The sequence below is a fragment of the Cetorhinus maximus genome, chromosome 15, assembly GCF_964194155.1.
Source record: "Cetorhinus maximus chromosome 15, sCetMax3.hap1.1, whole genome shotgun sequence".
Classification (NCBI taxonomy): Eukaryota; Metazoa; Chordata; class Chondrichthyes; order Lamniformes; family Cetorhinidae; genus Cetorhinus; species Cetorhinus maximus.
Window position 1 is genome coordinate 45780082 of NC_135893.1, and position 21722 is coordinate 45801803.

Below are 21722 nucleotides of genomic sequence, written 5' to 3' on the forward strand. Positions count from 1 at the left end.
CGGTGTTGTAAACGTCTATGAGTCCCCAGCTGCTTCTCCTCCACAATAATGATAATGCATTAGTGTATGCCCATCAGGTACTCACATACCTGACCCTCTAAAACTCTCAAATAAAAGTAAAATACTGCAGATGCTGAAGATCTGAAATCAAAACAGAAAGTGCTGGAAAAACTCAGTAGGCCTAGTAGCATCTGTGGAGAGAGAAACAGAGTTAACATTTTGGGCTGAATATGACTATGGCTATTTTCCGGAACTGAAAGAGAGTAGAAACTGAAGGAGGCGATGGGTTATATGCTGTCAAAAGGGGGAGGGGGAGGAAGAATTAAAGGAAAGGTCTGGGATTGGATAGAGGGCAGGAGAGATTAAATAACAAAGATGGAATAAAAGCAAAGCGAGTGGTAATAGCTTTAGTAAAGAAACAAAGCATTGATCCAGAGTGAGCGTGAATGGCAGAATAATGAACAGCTCTGTCCAAAAGCAAAAACATGAAAAACAAGGTTCAGACTGGCACATGGCAAAAAAAACAGAATCAAAAAGCAGCGGCAGAGTTTATGGTCTGAAGTTGTTGAACTCAATGTTAAGTCCGGAAGGCTGTAAAGTGCCTAATCAGAAGACAGGGTCCCACATGGGAGGTTAGTTCAGACACTTGGTATCCATGGAGAGGTTGTAAACTGGATTCGAAATTGGATTTGTGGGAGAAGACAGAGAGTGGTAGTGGATGATTGCTTCTCAGACTGGAGGTCTGTGATTAGTGGTGTGCCTCAGGGATCTGTACTGGGACCATTGTTGTTTGTTGTCTATATCAATGATTTGGATGATAATGTGGTGAATTGGATCAGCAAGTTTGCTGATGACACTAAGATTGGAGGCGTTGTGGACAGCGAGGAAGGCTTTCAAAGCTTGCAGAGAGATCTGGACCAACTGGAAAAATGGGCCAGAAAATGGCAGATGGAATTTAATGCAGGAAAGTGTGAGGTGTTACATTTTGGAAGGTCAAACCAAGGTAGGACATACACAGTAAATGGTAGGGCACTGAGGAGTGCGGAGGAACAAAGGGATCTGGGAGTTCAGATACATAATTCCCTGAAAGTGGCGTCACAGGTAGACAAGGTTGCAAAGAAAGCTTTTGGCATACTGGCCTTCATAAATCAAAGTATTGAGTATAGGAGTTGGGATGTTATGGTGAGGTTGTATAAGACATTGGTGAGGCCAACTTTGGAGTATTGTGTGCAGTTCTGGTCGCCTAACTACAGGAAGGATATCAGTAAGATTGAGAGAGTGCAGAGAAGATTTACTAGGATGTTGCCGGGTCTTAAGGAGTTGAGTTACAGGGAAAGATTAAACAGGTTAGGACTTTATTCCTTGGAGCGTAGAAGAATGAGGGGAGATTTGATAGAAGTTTACAAAATTATGAGGGGTATAGACAGAGTAAATGCGAGTAGGCTCTTTCCACTTAGATTAGGAGAAATAAACACAAGAGGACATGGCTTTAGGGTGAAAGGGGAAAGGTTTAGGGGGAACATTAGGGGGAACTTCTTCACTCAGAGAGTGGTGAGTGTGTGGAACGAGCTGCCATCTGACATGGTAAATGCGGGCTCACTCTTAAGTTTTAAGAATAAGTTGGATAGATACATGGATGGAAGAGGTCCGGAGGGTTATGGACTAGGTGCAGGTCAATGGGACTAGCGGAATAATATTTCGGCACAGACTAGAAGGGCAGAATGGCCTGTTTTCTGTGCTGTGGTGTTCTATGGTTGTATGGTTCTATGAGGTGCTGTTCCTCCAGTTTGCGTTGAGCTTCACTGGAACATTGGTGAATTGAAATGGCAAGTGGCTGGAAGCTCAGGGTCATGCTTGTGGACTGAGTGAAGATGTTCTGCAAAGCTGCATTTAGTCTCCCCAGTGCAGAGGGGACCGCATTGTGAGCAGTGAATGCAGTAGACTAAATTGGAAGAAGTATGAGTGAATCACTGCTTCACCTGGAAGGAGTGTTTGGGGCCTTGGACAGTGAAGAGAGAGGAGTCAGGCCAGGTTTTACACCTCCTGCCATTGCTTTGGGAGGTACCTTGGGAAGGGGATGAAGTGCTGGGGGTGATTGAGGAGTGGACCAGGGTGTCACAGAGGGGACGGTCCCTTTAGAACGCTGACAGGGGAGGGAAAGGGAAGATGTGTTCAGTGGGTGCCTCATGCTGGAGGTGGCAGAAATTATGGAGGATGACCATTTGAGTGCGGAACCTGGTGGGGTGGAAAGTGAAGAGAAGAGGAGCCCTATCATGGTTTTGGGAGGGAAGGGAAGGGGTGGGAGGAGAAGTGTGCAAAAGGCATCAGACACAGTTGAGGGCACCATCAACCACTGTGGGCAAAACGGCAGGGGGGTTGGGGGGGAAGAAGGAAGACATGTCAGTAGTGCTGATGTGAAAGGTTACCTCATCAGAACAGATGCGATGGAGACAGAGAAACTGAGAAAATAGAACAGTGTCCTTACACGAAGCAAGGTATGAGGAGGTGTAGTCGTAGCTGTGGGAGTCAGTGGGCTTTTAATGAAAATTGGTAGACAGTCTATCGTCAGAAATGAAGACAGAGAAGTCAAGGGAGGGAAGTGTTGGAGATGGACCAGGTGAAGCTGAGAGAAAGGTAGAAATTGGAAGGAAAGTTGAAGAAATTTTCCAGCTCTAGGCAAGAACAGGAAGCGGCACTGATACAGTGATCAATGTAACGGAAAAAGAGTTGGGGCAGGGGGTCTGCATAGGACTGAAATATGGAATGGTCCACAAACCCTACAAAAAGACATGCCTAACTTGGAGCTATGAGGGTACCCATAGCAACATTTTATTTGGATGAAGTGCAACGAGTTAAAATACTGTGGAATTTTGGGATCATATTGTTAAATTTATTTGTTACAGAAAGGGTACAGTCTCCACGTGAAATTAATTCAATTAACAAGATATTTAAGGTATTCATTTCAGAAGAAAAATAAGCATACAATTTGTTGTGACAGCCTAGTAAGGACGGTCAATTTTGCAAAATATTGCATACACTGGAAATCCAAAAGAGAAACAGAAAATGCTGGAAAGAATCAACTTAATCTGAGAGAGAAACAGAATTAACATTTCAGGTCCTGATGAAAGGCTATAACTTTGTTTCTCTCTTCCTTGTCTGTTGTTTGTCACGGACTATATACTGAGGATAATTGAAAATTAATCGATACACAGTAAATACTCAATGTTCAAACTTGAGTGATAAATGTGAATCAGTTTTCTTTATTTAAAAAGCCAATAAACCTGCAACCCAGACTTTTACAGCTATTTATTTCATGACTATGATTTCAACAATAATGTATAGATAAATGTATAGCAAGAAAATTTTCTGTTTCACCAAGACAAAAGTTTCAGATCATGTTCAGTTGCTCCCTCTATGTATTATGTCTTCATACACATAATATATATGCATAGGTGCGCATGTGTGTGTATGTGTACATCTGTGTGTGTTTACATGTGTATGCATATTTCTGTGTGTGTGTATGCATCCGTGTTTGTGTGTATGTACTTGTGTTTGCGCGAGTATGCATTTATGTATGTGTGCGCAAGTGTGTGTATACATTTGTGTGTGTACATTGTGTGTGTGTGCGTATTATTGTGTATTTGTGTTTCTGTGTAGTGTGTGCATAGTGTGTGTGATTATTTGTGTGTGTATGTCTGTGAGATTGAATGTGTATTTGTGTGTGTGTGTATTTGTGTTTACATATGAACATATGAACAAGGAGCAGGAGTAGGCCATTCAGCCCCTCGAGCCTGCTCCGCCATTTAATAAGATCATGGCTGATCTGATAGTAACCTGAAACCTGCATCCTACCTACCCCCGATAACCTATCACCCCCTTGCTCACCAAGAATCTATCCACCACTGCCTTAAAAATATTCAAAAACTCTGCGTCCACCACCTTTTCAGAAAGAGAGTTCCAAAGATTCACGGACCTCAGAGAAAAAAATTAATCTCATCTCCATTTCAAATGTTATTTTTAAACAGTGACCCCTAGTTCTAGATTCTCCCACAAGAGGAAACATCCTCTCCACATCCACCCGGTCAAGACACCTCAGGATCTTATGGTCAGAAATTTTCACTCAGTGGGCAGGTGTGCACCCGACCTGCTCGAGTGTGAAATGACCCGCGTTGGCATCGGCCGAGCGTGCCAATGTCAACGTGCAGTCACGTATTAGTTTGGTCGGCGGGCACGCATTGGATCCGGCAGCACACCCACCGTTAATTAAAAGGCCATTAAGTAATCAATTAACTTAAACTTCTCACTGCCCATCCAACCTAACGGGCGGGATGAGGTTTCCAAAAGCAAATAAAAATAAAATAAAAACTTTAAATTTTCATTAATAACATGTCCCTGTTCATATGTCAGAGTCACATGAGGGGACATGTTCCATTACATTTTGATTTATTTATTTATTTTTCATATCTCTTCATCTCCTTGAGGCAGCTCTGTGAATAAGAGCATTCACCTGTAGAAATTGACGCTTGTTGCACCTGTTTTCCAGACTGAAAATAGGGAGATAAACATTCAATTTGAGGTGCAATGTCTGTAGAGTAAGGGGTTAACTCAACGCTAGTTACTGAGCATGTGCGTAAGGACCTATGTCATAGTGATGTCACTCACTGAGAGAAGATGAGTGAGAAGCACCTTCGGGAGCAGCCCCCAAACCCCAGGCACAACTAAGACTCATTTGAAATGTGGAGGTTGGAGTGATTATCAAACAGCTATCCCTGTAATCCTAAATTATAAACACTACAGTAAAGTGGTCAAACAATTCTGGTTAGCAGTACATTTGGGGAAACATCATTTTGATGAGTGCTTCACATTTTAAAACTCTTTTCTGGCAGATGAGACTCAAATATTATCTGAAGATTGTTAGTAGTTCCAGGTTTATTCATTGTACAGTACTCAGCATTGGAGTCAGTATTTGGGAATAGTTGCAGAATTTTTTTTCAAATTAACTTAAGCATTCTGTTCAAACACGCTGATGATAAATTCCATTAAACTGAGCACTGGAGGGTTTAGGGAGACTACATGGTTGACTCTTGAGTTCCAGTCAGTAAATAGGCACATTGAACATCGCACTTCCGGAGCTAAGTCCTGTCTTCAGCACTTCTAGCATACAGCTTCATGTGTCAGGGTTAGGAATTAGGAATTTGGGTGCAACCCATGTGATTTTCTGAGAAATTTGAATCCTGATATATAATTTATTCATGAACATGGGTATGATCATCACCTATATCTAATGCCAGAAGAATAACTGAAACTTTAGAGTACTGTTACAGGGGAAGAATTTCAGGCAGGTCCATTTTCCAGCCAGGGACTGAGGGGATTCAGCAGCATATGCCCAATCACATGGGCAGGGCTGGACTGGTGAATTGTTCAGGGACTCCCATTATGGTGAAAAAGGCAAGCTGCCAGTTTTAATCCCATTGTTGTTTGGCAGCTGCCTGAATCGAGGCTTTCACTTTCTGATGTTCCTTCCATAATTAAAGATAGCCTGCCCCTCTTAAAGCGAAGATGCGCTTTAGTTCTGTAAGCATAAAAGAAACATTCTTGCAGGAGAAGTAGATAACTGACGGAATCCCTTGTATTTTGAACACTGCCACGGACATCTTGATGGAGAAGGTCAGTCAGAGCAGGGATTTGCTTTTCCCACCAAATGACAGGAAGATATCCTGCCAAGCTGACAGTTTCCAGATCCAGGAACAACACAGCATGGGCCAGACTGCAATTCCAGAAGAAATGTTTTAACCTGATCAGGGTTGCTAAGATTCCTAACTCCAATCATATCCCTCTTTGCATAATCCTGCACGAACTGAAGTCCCAGCACTCACCACCCTTCTCTACATCAAATACCAGCACCCTCTCCCTTTTACTGCAGCACATTTCACTTTTGTGCTCCTAATGCCATATTCTGAAGCTTTTACTCTCCTATCCAATACTGCTTTCACCTCCTCACAAACCTGACACCCTTCACACACAATACCTCATAAATCTAGAATGAAAAGCTGGCCTTAGTAATGGTGACCATGAAATTACCGGATTAGTGTAAAAACCCAGCTGGTTCATTAATGACATTTAGGGAAGGAAATCTGCCATCCTTACCTGGTCTGGACTACATGTGAGTCCAGACTCACAGCAGTGTAGTTGACTCTTAACTGTCCTCTGAAATGGCCAAGCAAGGCACTCAGTTGTATCAAACCACTACAGAAAAGTAATAATAAAACTGGAAGGAGCAGCCAGCATTGACCTACGCACCTGTAGTAAATGAAGGTATAGCCTCTCCTGCTGTCTATCAGGGTCAAGTGATGTTCTTGGAGGCTCTGACCAATCATCCCTAAGCGCGGGCAATCTGGGGGGTGGGGCTTCCTGACTAGAGTCCTGATCGAGCATGTAGCACTTGAAAAGATCTCTGGAAAAAGTTTATCTGTTTCTTGTTGAAACTTGTCTGCTCCAGCAAGTCATTAGATTTGGTGACGAGGATAAAATAGCTCCAACACTGCATCTCACCTTGTTAACATGAGCACATCGAATCTTAAGAGAAAAGACCACTCACCAGTCATGCCACTCTTCAGCAGAATCAACCTTACTATACGACTATGGAAGCATGGAGCCAGTGTGTACAATGCCTTTGTTTATATTTCGTTGCAAACAAAATTATTGCGGAGAAGGAGCAGAAAGCCATCCTTTTGAGTGTATATCTCATCCACAGCCTGACGGCCCCGAACGCGCCCAATCCTAATTCCTTTAATGAATTAGTGGACCTCATGAAAACGCATTTCTAGCCGAAGCCATCCATAATAATGCAGCGGTTTCAGTTTAATTCCAGAGTTGGGGCCCTGGGAAAGTTCACCACAACCTATGTAGTGAAGTTAAAGGAGTTGACTGAGCACTGTGGCTTCGGAGACAGACTCAATGATTTGCTGTGGGACTGATTAGTTTGTGGAGTTCACGACGTCGCCATTCAGGACCATTTACTCACAGAGGTCGACATCGATTTGAAGTGCACCCTGGAAATAGCACATAGGCTGGTACTGCAGTCTAACTGAAGCATTGCAACTTGCTTGATTACTTCTGTCTTCATGTCGAATCTGTCTATAATAATTTCATCATATTTCATGAAGGCCTCGTGTTCTTCCATATGGTTGTCAATATGTTCTCAATTACCATGAACTTGTCAATAATTCTGATATATTAGCTGAGGGATGATGAAAGTGAGAGGTTGATATATGCAGCTGAATTTAACCTCCTTGCTGCTGACTGCTGCACTATTCAGCAAGAAGTTACAGGTTAAAATTAAAATAAAGCCCAGGTTAAGCTGGTTGAACAGCTTGTGTAAATGAACAAGTTGACCCAAACGGGTGGTTTGATGTTTTGTTTCTTTTTGTACGACATCACCGAGAATGAAATTTTAAGAGGTTATAACAGAAGCAAATCAAAACTCAGTCATGGACAGCTTTGAACAGACAAAAATCACCAGCAGAAAGTTAATATGAATCACTGTATGACTGAAATTGGAATCCTTTGATAACTTGCTGTTGTTTGACTTTCCTCCTATGTGAATAATTTCTAGATTTCAATAAAAGGGATCTAAGATATGTCATAACAGATAACAATGAAATTGGAGTGTGTGTAGATGTAAAACTATCTGAGCATTTTGGCATATAATGTGTACGAGTTTTGTAAGATCTCAGGCTTTAGTCGATCATTTGAAAAGACAGCAAACTCCCCACTGCTTGAAATTCATGATTTGCTGTATAATGGAATGATCAAAACCCATAGACTAAGGCAGAAATCAATCACACCACTCCTGTAATGATAAATATTTGATTTGCACCCTGAGTCACTCTACAAACACAATGCAAACAATTACATCCCCCCCCTGTTTTGCTGCCGGCCTCTCATGAACCTCAAATTCATTAAAATGTATTTGCTGCATATTTTGCTGGACTGATTAAGCAAGTCTTTTTTTTTTACATAAAATACAATTCTATTGAGAAATTCATTTTCACTTTCTTTAATCTTGTTGATATTGATTTTCATCGTTGCCTTCAAAACATGCAGTTTGATTTGATGATATCAAACAAAAACTTCTTCTATTGATTCCCAGGATGTGGCGACTGCTTGCAAGGATACCATTTGTTAATCATCCTCTGTTGTCGTGGGCCCTTGTCTTGAACAGTTACAGCCCTTGTAGTGAAGATGCTGTTAGGCAGAAAGTTCCAGAATTTTGACCCAGTGACAGAGAAGGAATGGTCCAAGTCATGACCTGCTGTGGAGCTCACAGGCTGGGTAGATGGTATTGTGGAAGCTATTGCAATGTATCCTGTGCAATTGCACATTACATTAGTGATAGGCGTTTTCAATTTTCTTAAAGAACAAAGAACAAAGAAAAGTACAGCACAGGAACAGGCCCTTCGGCCCTCCAAGCCTGCGCCGATTATATTGCCTGTCAAACTAAAACATTTTACACTTATTTTGAATATTGAAGTGTAGAATTAGGGAAATGGTGGCAAGTACAGAAAATTGATTGATAAGCAACAGTTCCAAAAACAAAGAAAAAAGGAGAATTGCTCTGCTGACTGTGTGCAGTGATATTGTAAATAGGTTTTAAATTTTCACATGTGATGTGCTGGTGTCCTGCTGTAACATTGACTGTACTTTTGTGGGGAGATTGATTCTAAGAAATTACATTAATGGCCATTTTCAGCTTCTTACACCATGGGCATACCAGCAACATCCCACTGAATGCCCAACAGAAGATTGCGTATGACAACGTCCGTGGAAATTCTCAGCTGTTCTTTTTAAACACTTTTATAATTTATTAGAAACCAGAGCAGTTCTTTCCCCATTATCTTGATATTCAGATTTCTTGGTTGAAGGAGTCAGCCTTTAGGCTTGTTCCGGACAGCAATTTTGGACAATCTGGGCAATTTTAGATCCAGCACGCTTCTGCCCCAAAACACGACAGTAGAAATCCTGACAAGTTTGAGGTCGGGTCAAACAAACAGCCGTCCTTTCAGAGGCCAAGTCATGTGGCATGAAATTAAGATACGGTGACATCATCCTTTCTAACCGTTCAGCCTTTGCATGTATCCTCCTAATTGGGCATTGGGCACAGGCTATTTTAATGCATTGGAATAGTATTTTTAACACATATTTAATGAAAGTTAGATCTCTGTGATTGGGTAATTTTCTTTATTTTATTGTTCTTATTCATTTATATGTAATTTTTTTTAATGAATGAGCAATGTTGCCCAAAATGAATTTTCGTGTGAAGTACAGATAATAAAGTGAAATTGAATTGAATTAACCAGGAGCTGCTGATCAAGATGAAAATGACTGAACATGTAATTACCTTTCCAAATGACTGACGGTTTCTTGGGATTGATAATACAGGGATAGAAACTGAGAGGGCAATAAACATTACTGAATATCTGCATCTCCCACTCGTGGGCACAGTTGATTTTTTTTTATTCATTCATGGGATGTGGGTGTCGTTGGCTAGGCTAGTGTTTGTTGCCCATCCGTAACTGCCTTTGAACTGAGTGGTTTGCTAGGCCATTTCAGGGGGCAGTTAAGAGTCAGCAACATTGCTGTGGGTCTGGAATCACATGTAGGCCAGACCAGGTGAGGATGGCAGATTTCCTTCCCTAAAGGACATTAGTGAACCAGTTGGGTTTTTCAACAATCAACCGTGGTTTCATGGTCATCATCAGACTTTTAGTTCTAGATTTTTATTGAATTCAAATTCCACCATCTGCCATGGGGGGATTCAAACCCAGGACCCCAGAACCATACCTGTGTATTGGGGACATCTCCACCAGTCTGAAGACTCATCCGGACTCGAAACATTAACTTTGTTTCTCTCTCCACAGATGCTGCCAGACCGGCTGAGTTTTTCCAGCATTTTATGTTTTTATTTCAGATTTCCAGCATCCACAGTATTTTGCTTTTATTTTTGTTTTAATGCAATGTTCTAGTTGGATTTCAGCAGTGGGGTAAAGGGCTGTATGTCTGCTGGGTGCCAGCTGAGACCCATTGTTCTCACACCTCATGAAGAGTACTGTGATGAAACACATGCTAAGACAGGAATTTTCATTTAGCAAGCCATTGATCAGCTTAAAGGAAGGTTCTGCTACCTGGATAAGCCTGGGAGTGACTGTTGTATGTGCCATAACACATTTTGTGAATTGAAGCAGTGTATTGTGTGCTTCCTAACAGTGTTATCAGGAAAGGACTGACGGCGGATGTCCCAGGCAGTGCCAGACACTGCAAAGGTTGTTAGTCTTACACAGCTGAGATCCAAATTCATGTGGGATACCTTCACAGATTCATAGGCCAATACTTCTCAGAGGCCTTAGTCTATCAAAGAGCAGCCTTGTCTCACCAATCTATCCATGGTGTAAGTGAAATCTATCATTTCATATCAAAATCTTTAGCTTCAACATCCACACAGTACTCAATTCCTGTTGCTCTACATTAAATACTGAGCTGTCATTACATCAATGCTGTCTGTGCATTATTACGATGACTCACAAAAGAACATCACTCGGTTAATCCTTTGTGATATGGCCTTTTCTCTTCCCTATTCTACACTTTGTTTAATTACCATCTGAGAGCCTCGGATCTGAGATGTAGAAAGTTGCTCCAAGCCAGTATGAACATCTTGAAAGGTCGATAGCCATTTTAGGGTCACAATCGTGGAGAAATGGACTAATCCCTGAAAACAGTCATGGGAATCACAATTCATAACTAACTTGGAGCTGTTCATTACATTGCAGACAACATTAAACTGGTGCTCCCACACATTGAAATGATTGTTGCATTCGACCTGTACTGCTCGTACTGTTCATTGGATGCACTGCGAGTGAGTAGCACTACACAAACGCAGCCTGCACCTCATAAAGGGGAGGTACATTGTGGTTGCAAGAAATGGTGGCAGTTTCTCAAAAGGTAATCTTAGATACTTCGAGCAATAGCTGAACATGGCAGAGAGCTAGCACTGAAGTTTTCAGACCTGGCAGTAAAGGCCTTGTTGTAAGACATGGAGAGAAGGGGAGAAATCCTATATCTGAGATAGGGGTAAAGGGCAGGCTGTCCTCCACACACATACTCAGGAGGTAGTGGGAATAAGTAATGGTGAAGGTCAATGTTAGGAGTGTAACTTAAGGAACATGGACGCTGTGCAGAAAGAAGTTTAATGATTTCATACGAGTAGTCAATGTGAGAAAATTCATATAAAAATGAAATATACTACCAACTGCCCACAACCTAATCAACGGCTCAGTTCACCACTCTCCCTACACCCACCTATCAACAATCTCTCTCAATCGGAGCTCGCTTCTAAATTGATAAGCTATACCTCACTCTCACGCAGAACACCATGGACAGAACCTTTAGCTCAGTGTGCGGGCATGCGCCTGACCAGCTTGAGCGTGTGATGACGCGGGCAAGCGTCCCAACGTCATTGCGCACTCGTGCAATACTTCAGTCAGTGGGCACGTGGGAGAGCCGGCAACGTGCCTACCAACAGTTAAGAAGCCCATTAACACAGTAATCAATGGTGATTTCTCGTTGCCCGTCCAACGTAATGGTTGGCAGTTGGATGAATCAGCCAGACGGCCTTTGCCTTTTTGAGGAAACCTCATCTGACATTAATTAAAAAGAAGATAAAAATGTTTGGACAGAATTTACATCAGCCATATGTTCAGGTGACTGATCCTGACACGTGGACATTTTTTTTCAGCACTTGAAATCTTTATTTATGGCTTTTAAATTCTTCAGCTCCCCGAGGCAGCTCTCTGCTTTCAGTGAGCTTCCTGTGAGCGCTCCCCATGCCCGCGCTGACTTCAACGCTCACCCTCCTCCCAACCCCCACCCCGGCAGCGCTGAGCATTTCGCAGTCAGGGTCAATCACATGGACTCAAAATCCTGCCCCATCAGTGAATTTTACTGTCTCAGCTCTCAACTCAGTGGAACTTTCTTCATTGTCGTGGATAGGATAGAGGGGTAATCTGCGAAGTGGGCAGGAGCCAGGGTGGGGTAGTGTGGGCAGGGGGGAAAGGCTAGTGCAGGTACCATCTCACTGGATGGTGAGGTCACATATGCACTCTGCTGCAGAGGACTTAGATGAGGACTTCAATGGGCCAGGGAGAAGAAGCTGATGGTTGAAGATAACCTATCAGAAAGCCTGTGCTCAATATTAAAGAACATAGAGACATCTAGCACCAACTTGGCCAGGACTTTGCACAGAACTTGGAGCCTGTTCTTTCCAAAATGGAACATGTCGTTGCCTCCGTCAGTCCCTAGGCAGAATTTTCTGCTCTCACTGCCGACGAGCTTCGAGGTGGGAAGGGGATTTATTTTGGGACAGTGGTGTACCTGCACCCTGCCGCCTTTCCCCCTCCACCAAAAGTAAGTTCTGGGTGGGAAGGCCCATGGTCGACCTTCCTGTCCACTACCAATTGAGGCCCTTAATGACCACTTAAGGCCTTCATCCTGCAACCACTGGGATTAACCTGGCTGTAAACGGGCCTGTTCCCATGCGGTGTGTACGAAAGGTGATCCTGTGCGGGCCACTTGTTACCTTGTGGGGGAACATCAAATGCAATGAGTTCTTAATCGAGGGACTGCACATCAGGAAGGGGGTTGCCCACTGAGAGCCAACCCCCTCCCCTTGCTTTTGGACCCCTGCCCCCCTTCTCCCTGCAACCTCCACCCTGTGAAATTCACACCCCCCACTTTACTTAACTGGAGTCTGGACGGCTCTTGGAACTCCAAGGGATTTCCTTCCGGCTTAGCTGGAAAGCAAGAGCTGCTGGCCTCTGATTGGCTGGAAGCTCTCGGTCGGTGAGACTTCCACCCCCGGGGTCTTGATTCTAGGGGAAGGCCTACCATTAGCTTGTGGTTCAGTGGGCCTTCCCAGGAAGAGGCAGCACGGGTCTCTGACCGGCTCTCCAGCCAGCAGGTAACCCCCCTGACACCACAGCAAGATTCCACCCCAACCGTGGAACCCACCATGACGCAGCATCTGATAGGTGATGTCACAGCTTCCATTGCGGCACAAACAGCTTCCATCAAAGCTCTGTGTGTTACTGACATGAATTTAGATACCATGTTCAAAGGGCCTCTCACCGGGTCCATCAATCTTTCCTCTGATGGATCAGTGGGATTGTTGAGGCTCTGGCTGAGTCCTCTATCAGGATGACAACAGCCTGCTCCCAGACCCCCTGCCAGCAGCCATTCCCAGGCAGTGGGAAGCCCAGGCTGAAATGATGCAGAAGCCAGAATGTTCAAGGTTGATCACCAAGCTTAACTGCAGCCTCCTGAGGTGAAGGTCAGCAACCTTCTACCAGCCAGGCTGCAGCCACTGGGCAGTTGGCACCTTGTAGAAGCACCAGGACAGACAGAGACATACAGAAGATGGGAACTAAGGGAATGCACATGATTGATTGGTTTATTTTTGTATGTTGAGTTGACTGAATTTATAAAATTGAATGGAATATTCATTTTGTTGTTGGAAGGAGGGCAGTGTGATGGTCACTAATAGAGGAAAGGTAAGGACTATGGGTGAATGGGTTGAGGTTACTGTTACTGTTAATGTTAATACTCCTTCCTCTTCCTGTTCCCCTACTCCCTGGTGTACTTCCTCCCCCTCCTTCCTCCTCCTTTTCATTTTCCTCCTCCTTTTCCTCCTCACCATCCTCCTCCTCCATTTCCTCCACCACTTCCTCTTCCTCCTTCTTCTTGTCCTTCATCCTCCTCTTCCTCTTACTCCTCTTCTGCCTCCTCCTCTTCCTCCTCCTGCACTTCCTCCTCTTGCTCCTCCTGTTCCTCCCCATCTTCCCCCTCCTCCTTTACGTCATCCTCTTCCTCCTCCATTTCCTTCTCTTCCTCCTCCTGCTTTTCCTCATTCTTTCAATCCCTCCTCCTCTTCCTCCTCCTGCTTTTCCTCATCCTTTCCCTCCCTCCTCCCCCTCTTCCTCCTCCTCCATTTCCTCCCTCTCTTACTCCTCCTCTTCCTCCTCTTTCTCCCCCTCCTCCTCCTCATCCTCTTCCTACTGCTCCTCTTACCCCCCCTTGTTTCCTCCCTGTCCTCTTCTTCCTCCTCCTCTTCTTCCTCCTCTTCTTCCTCCTCCTCTTCCTCCCTCTCTTCGCCCTGCTCTTCCCCACTTCCTCCTTTTTCCTCTTTCATCTCCTCCTCTTCTTCCTCTGTTTACTCCTCCACCTCTTATTCCTACACTTCCTCCGCCGGTTCATCTTCATCCTCTTTTTCCCCTGGTTCTTCCTCATCCTGTTCCTTCTTCCCATCTCCTCCCCTTCCTCCTCCTCTTCCTCCTCTAGTTCCACCTCAAATTCCTCAACCGGCCCTTTTCTCCCTCTTCCCCCTCATTGTCTTCCTGTTCCACCACATCCTCTTCCTCCTCCTATTTCTCTTCTCCTCCTCTTCTTCCTCCTCCTGCTCGTCCTTCTCTTCCTCACCCTCTTCCTCTTCCATCTCTACCTCCTCACCATCCTCCTCCTCTTCCCCTCCTCTTCCTACTCCGCCTCTTCCTCCTACCTGTCCTTCACCTCTTCTTCCTCCCCTTCCTCCTCCTACTCCTCCTCTGCCTCTTCTCCCTCATCCTCTTCTTCGTCTTCCTCATTCTCCTCTTCTTCATCTTCCTGTTCTTCCTGCTCCTCCTCTTCCTCTGCTTCCTCCTCCACCTCTTCCTCTTTCACCTCCTCCTCCTCTTTCTCCGCTTCCTTCTCCTTTCCCCCTCCTTTTCCTCCTCCTACTCTTCCTCCTCCCCTTTTCCCTCTCTTCCTCCTCCTGCTCTTCCTCCTCCTGCTCTTCCTCCTTTCCTCTTCCTCCTCTACCTCTTCCTCCTCCTCTTCCTCCTCCTGCTCTTCCTCCTCTCCTCTTCCTCCTCTACCTCTTCCTCCTCCTCTTCCTCCTCTTCCCCTCCTCATCCATTTCCTTATCCTCCTTCTACTCTTCCTCCATCTACTCTCCACTCTCCTCCTCATCCTCCTCCTCCCTTTCCTCCTCTGCCTCTCCCTCCTCCTCTTCCCCTCCTCCTCTTCCCCCTCCTTCCTTCTCCTCTTTCTCCTCCTTTCCCCTCTACTCTTCCTTCTCCCCCTCTTCCCTCTCCTCCTCTTCCTCATCCTCATCTTCCACTTCCTCCTCCTTTTCCTGCTCCTCGTTCTCCTCCTGCACATCTCCTACTCCTCTGCATCCTCCTCCAGCTCCTCCTCTTTAACCTCCTCCCTTCCTCCTCCTCCTCCACCCCTTCCTCCTCATCTTCCTCCATCTCCTACTCCTCTTCCTCATCCACCTCCTCTTCTTCCCCTCCTCTTCCTCTTCCACTTCCTCCTCCACCTCTTCTTCTTAGTCCTCCTCCTCCTCCCCTTTTCCTCCTCCCCTCTTCCCCCTCTTCTTCCTCAACATCTTCCATCTCCCCTTCTTCCTCCTGCCCTTCCACCTCATCCTCTTCCTCCTCATCCTTCTCTTCCTCCTCCTTCTCCTCATCTTCCTCCATCTTTTCCTCCCCTCTGCCTCTTCCATCTCCTCCTCTTCCTTCTCTTCCTACTCCACCTCTTCCTCCTGCATATCTTCCTCCTCCTCCTCTTCCTCCTTCCCCTACTCCTCCTCCTCCACTTCGTCCTTGTTCTCTTCAGCTTCTCATTGGACAGTTGGTGGTATTTTTGAGTTTGACAATCACCTGATGTGTTTAATCTCAGTTTTATCCCACTCAGCATTGTGTGAAGCAGCTGACCCCAGGATACACAATGGGATTAACATCCTTGGCCATCACTGGCTGGAAGTCACGCCCTGCTACACATTTGTTAGTGGATGGGGAAATCTGGCAATTGTGAAGTTCTAACACTTATAATTTTAGAGCAAAAATGATGTCTTAAAAGATTAATTCAATTGATTTTAACATGAAATCTGGTCTTTATTTCCTCGGGTAATTTGTTACATTAATGAACATGCAGTGTACGTGTGAGAGAGCCCTTAGACTGGAAATTAGAATCAGACTACATCTTATTAATGCTTCAGTGAGCTTTTAATTTTAAAAATCAATTATATCACAGGTATTAAAAAATCATTAATATAGAAGTAGCTGTAATTTTAATGAATTGTTTAAAGGTCATTGGAGTGAAAACATGATTTACTTCCAGATTTTAGAAGTCACTGGGTATATTATAAACTCAGTTCTTTCAGTATTTGAGCAATATTTGGTAATGTGTCATTTTCTCAGAACTCTTCATGTTTGACTACATATTGAGTCATCTTTAATTCATCTTGTGACCATACATTTTAATCCAGCTTCACATCAGACAGCTAAATTACCATTATACAGTTGAGTATTGGTGTGTTTCATATCATGGCCAGTATGCGCTAAGATTACGACAAATTTGCTCCTGTAGCCTATCATTCTATGTGATTTCTCAGTGTATGTCTCCTGTGTTGCAGGTGTTCTTTGGTTGTCGGTCATCTCTGAAGTTTTATATATCGTGCTTTTAGTTGTTGGTTTCAGCCTGATGTGTCTGGAGCTCTTTCATTCAAGTAATGTGATTGATGGCCTCAAACTGAATGCATTTGCTGCAGTCTTCACTGTGCTTTCAGGTATGTATAATTTCAGTTTCTTCAATTGATAGAAAACTAAAGCCTATCCCTCTGTTGATGGCGCATTCAAGATTTCTTTCAGAAATGTCAAAGAAACATGAATATTGCAGATGCAAGTGACTGATAAATCTTTTCAAATATGTCCTGGGATTATGGGGAGTGTTTAAGCGATAACAAACTGCGATGATGACATTCTAGGCACTGGACATATCAGTCATTGAATACATAGCCAACAGTGTAGCAATACTGTACTCAGTTTATTCCTTGCATGTGAGGAGCCATAATTTACGGGCTGGCTGTGATGTTGATTTATTGCTTTCAATATCTGGGTTTTATGGAAAAGCAATTAAAAAAACCAATGGAACACTGGGATATATAGCTCAGAGAATGAAGTGCCCATCTCTAGAGATTCTGCTAGGCAGTGTATCATTCATCGATCAAACCACATGTAAACTATCATGTTCAATTTTGGTATTAAACTTAAAATAAACAAGAATTAGAGAGAATATGGAAAAGAGCAACAAGATCGAACTCAAGGATGAACTATAGGGAAAGATTAGAAAAACTTAGGGGAGAAAGTTATTCTTGCCAAGAACTGCAGTTTTGCATGAAAAATTAGAGTTTTAGGGATTAAATTCCCGATATGATTCTAAGTGCCTGTTCATTCCCAAGTATCCAGGGCAATTTCCCAAAACAGTCTATAGTCTGGTTGAGTATGCTAATCAGGAACTTAATGCCTGTTGAAGGTCTTCACTGCTAAAAACAGCATAACCTAGTGAAACCTACTCCATGCATGATCTGCTTAGCATTTCCTGGTCCAGAATGGCATATCCAGCAGTCCTAAATTTGACAATAGAGAAGTAAGTACATTTTTTGTAACTTATTTACATTAACTTGGAGCAGGGAATGTCCCTCCTGTTTAGATTTGTTAAATTAGCCAGAAGGTATGTACAACCCTTGGATTGTAACTCCAGTAGCCCCCTGGACAGGGGGAGTATAGATCCACCCCCTTTAAAGTGATAGACAGATGAGTCTCCCAGTGAACCAAATGGAAAATCATGGATTGTGGTTCACGCTTTCCCAATCTGTGGTGTGTCTGTGTGACCCTCATCACTTAGATTGCAGAATCAGTCTAGTCAGGTTCCAAAAGGTCTGGAAGAAGTTATTAAACAGTAGTCTCGATTTTAACACCATTTGGGTTATGAGTGTATGGACGGCAAAGTGAGTTGCTACTGGAGAAATGAAGCTCAAGATAATTTTAATTTGTGGATATAATTAAGATCCCTCTGAAACAAGCAACAAAGGAGATTAATAAGGAGGTGTAATATTGCCCAGAATCTGTCAGCCTACACTTAATTCCAAAAGTAGACATGAGGAATAGAGTCAACAACAAGAACAACTTACAATTATACCACACTGTTAATGTATTTGAATGTCCTCAGGCATTTTACAGGAGTATGAGCTAACAAAATTTGGCAACATTAGGGTGCATGACCAAAAGCTTGGTTAAAGAAATAAATTTTAAGGAATGCCTTAAAGGAAGAGAGAGTTAGAGAAGAACAAAGGTTGAGGAAGGGAACTCCAGAGGTTAAGGCTAGGCATCTGAAGGCATGGCCACCAATGGTGGAGCAAACCGGAGATGAGCAAGAGGCCAAAATTGGAAAGTCTCAGAGATCACAATAGGTTGTGGGACTAGAGGAGGTTATAGAGATAGAGAGGGGCAAGATTATGAAGGAATTTTAAAGCAAGGATGGAGTGATGAATGAAGGTGAGGAACTGTTTTTTTTCTTGAATGCCAGTTGAAAGTATTAATCTTGCATAACATTTGAAATACTATGTGCAGTGCTCTAAAATGACCATAGCTGGAATCTGCAATATAAAATTTCCATCATGTTTGTCTCTTTTTGAGAGCACAACTTATTATTCAGATTTATATTACATTTAGTAATATAATTTAGTAATTCATTGTTTATGTGACAATGATCCACCCAAAGCTTCTTGGAAATACACAATGGGTAACGTATTTCAAGGCAAGGCTGCCCAGCCACTTAGAGGGAAATTGAAAATGACACAGGTGGTATCAAGAAAGTCATCAGCAGAGGAAACAAGCTGAAGGTTCTCTCTCTCTCTCTCTCACACTCTCTTTTGGGTTAAGCATGTCACCCAGTTCAAGAAGCCAACTCTACCAGAAATCTACCACCAAACCAAGATCTTGTAATTGTTGCAACATCTTCTTCATCTGACCATATCCAATGAAACAAAAAACAAGGCATACAACATTCTACGTTAAGGGGCAAGTTGTTTCTTTAAGGTCCACACAAATTATTCTAAGGCCAATTAAAAATGAATTGCTGTTGGTGATGGATATTTGATCATGTGATTATAAATCTTGACTCCACATCGGAAGAAAATAGCAAGAACTGAATCTTTTTCTTTTTATGTGTACATTCTTTTGCCACTGATTGGTGACACTGACCCAATACTGCTGGAAACCTCGCCGATGAGCACAATCTCAGCCACAGCATTTAAAAAGAACACTTAACCTAATAATCTTTGACCTTTGTTTTATTGGACCCTAACTCCAGTTGATACCTGTGTGTGTGTGTGCGCGCGTGTGTGTGTGCGTATGTGTGTGCATGTGTGCGCGTGTGTGTGCGTATGTGTGTGTGTGCGCGCGTGTGTGCCCAAATGACAGCATTATTTTTCTTGGGTTTAGTGGTTAATAAATTTGCTCTTTCTTTGATTCAAGTAAACTTTGTTTGATTGGCTCCTTATTGCTCACAGCTTAAAATAGTAACATCCACGCTGATTTGGAAAAAGGGCATATCCTCGTAAGAAAGAAACTTCAACCTTTGTTGTGACCAACCGAGGAGGTTGAATAGAGGAGAGCCAGTTCACCCTTCTCATCTGGCCGTAACAAACTAAACAATCTTTCAACATAACTCTTATCATGACACTGTACACTCTCTGCAGCTGCCATACCGGAAGAGTAAGCTACCTGGCTCACTTTGAGCAGCACTTCAGGAGATTTACTATGAATAATAAATACATGTGATATAAACGCCAAACAAACTACAATTGCACATTTACTTTACTGTTTAATTTGACCTTTCCTGTGGCCAGTCGAGGTCAGTAGCAGGTTCTCTGGTTGAAAGCTCTGGCTGTTGAGTAGTTAGCTAAGATTGGAGCATTCCTCTGATAATTAGAGTCTTTGTTTATTATGTCAAAATCCACTTATTTGGTTCACAGAGTGCTATTCTTGTTCAAATTTTAAAAATAGAAGATACAAGAACAGGTTTGAGCAGAAGAACAGAAAGATGTGCTTTTACTGCTGAAGGGTGAATAGATTGCCCACTTTATCAAACCTGGAAAATTAATCTGTCAAAGCAAAAAAGGTTACACCTGAACTCTAAAAGATTGCTGCTGACATATCAGTGACACCATCCCAATGGCAATGCTACATTAAGGAATCAATCTCAGGTAATGTTAGAAAAAGTTATCCATTGAAAATATTTGCGTGTTTCTGTGGATAACTGTTGCTAACATTAGTTTAGTTCGATTGCTTAATGTAGCATCTATGCTGCAACAAAAATCCAGACCAAATTTGGATGTTGATTTAGGCTGGAATTTTCCCAGCACCATGAAAATGGTTTTGGAGGGAGATGGAAATTTAGCGATCACATCAGCTCCTAGATGTGTTCCTGCCTCCAAGCGAATTTCCCAGGATCTAGCTGTGAATGGAATCAGCTGCACGCTCATGGGGGCAGGCAATAAAGACATTTGAAACCTGAATTAATGGCCATTTTCATGTAGGGAGACAAGTTTCCTGGCCATGCATGGACCACCTGCTGTGTCAGGAGCCTGCTAATGAATCAGAAATGGTTCACAGCAGGAGGCTGGAGCTGTGTAACAATTAAGGCCTTTTAATTGTTTGCCAGCAGTAATTCTGGATGCTCATATATCCCCAAGCAGAAGGCCTGTCATTGCAGTCAGAACATGGAGGCTGGTATCTCCACTACTTTGTACCCAATGCATTGGCAGCCACTCCCCTCCTACTGAAGGCAACACCATTGTATTGCGACCGTTCCTATTGATGGCCTCACACTGTGAAGGTGGCTGGTGGCCAAATCCATCGGCCCTTCTGAATGTGCCTCCCAACACTGAACCCTAATTATGGAGCCCCTGGAGAGGGCCTCCTGTGCCAGGATGTCGTGGACCCCAGGCACCAGTGGGGTCAACACTCAGAATTGTTTACGCCAGCAGCAGACTATTTAACATTAATTAGAAATACTTCCCACCAAAACAGTAAAATTAATGATATTGTTCAAAACCGGAACTCAAAATCATCAAATTAAATGATGTAATCATGGCAATTGATGCAAATATGTCAATCAACATGGAATTGAAACAACATCTGCTATCTTGCTATGTAATTAAATGCAACAATAACAGTAATTATATTTCCCATTTATGCACTATTTCCTAAAAATGGAAATGTCAGTAAAATATTATTTTTCAAAACCAGTAGCTGCTAGAACCAAATAGGAGCCAAATTTCCTCAACCGCTTGGACAGATTCCATTTGGAATTCAGTGGGAACCCAGCAGAAAGCCGTGGGATAAGGCTGAGACTCAGGTATTCTGGGTGTAACATTATTGACTCTGCCTGTTAGAGGTTAACCCTCCAGCCGATCATTAACAAGGCCATCCATTCATTGCACAGAAGTGAACACTCTCTTTACAGGAAAAAGCAAAATACTGCGGATGCTGGAAATCTAAAACAAAAATAAAAATATCTGGAAAAACTCAGCAGGTCTGACAGCATCTGCGGAGAGGAATACAGTTAACGTTTCGAGTCCGTATAACTCTTCATCAGAACTAAAGAAGTATAGAAATGAGGTGAAATATAAACTGTTTGAGGGGGGCTGGGACAGGTAGAACTGGATAGAAGGCCAGTGATAGGTGGATGCAAAGAAGATGTCATAGACAAAAGGACAAAGAGGTGTTGATGGTGGTGATATTATCTAAGGAATGTGCTAATGGTGACATTAAGGGCAAAAAGCAGGA

The 21722-nt window shown here is 43.2% G+C and overlaps 1 protein-coding gene across 2 annotated transcripts in view; it reads left to right on the plus strand.

Annotated features, from left to right (window-relative positions):
* The window catches only part of gsg1l (gsg1-like), a 342176-nt gene that overhangs the window by 227404 nt on the left and 93050 nt on the right, over window positions 1-21722 (plus strand). For both annotated transcript variants that reach the window (XM_078558330.1, XM_078558331.1), the window contains exon 3: window positions 16505-16657. In XM_078558330.1, coding sequence (XP_078414456.1) covers window positions 16505-16657 — 153 coding nt within the window. The remainder of the gene's footprint in view (window positions 1-16504; window positions 16658-21722) is intronic.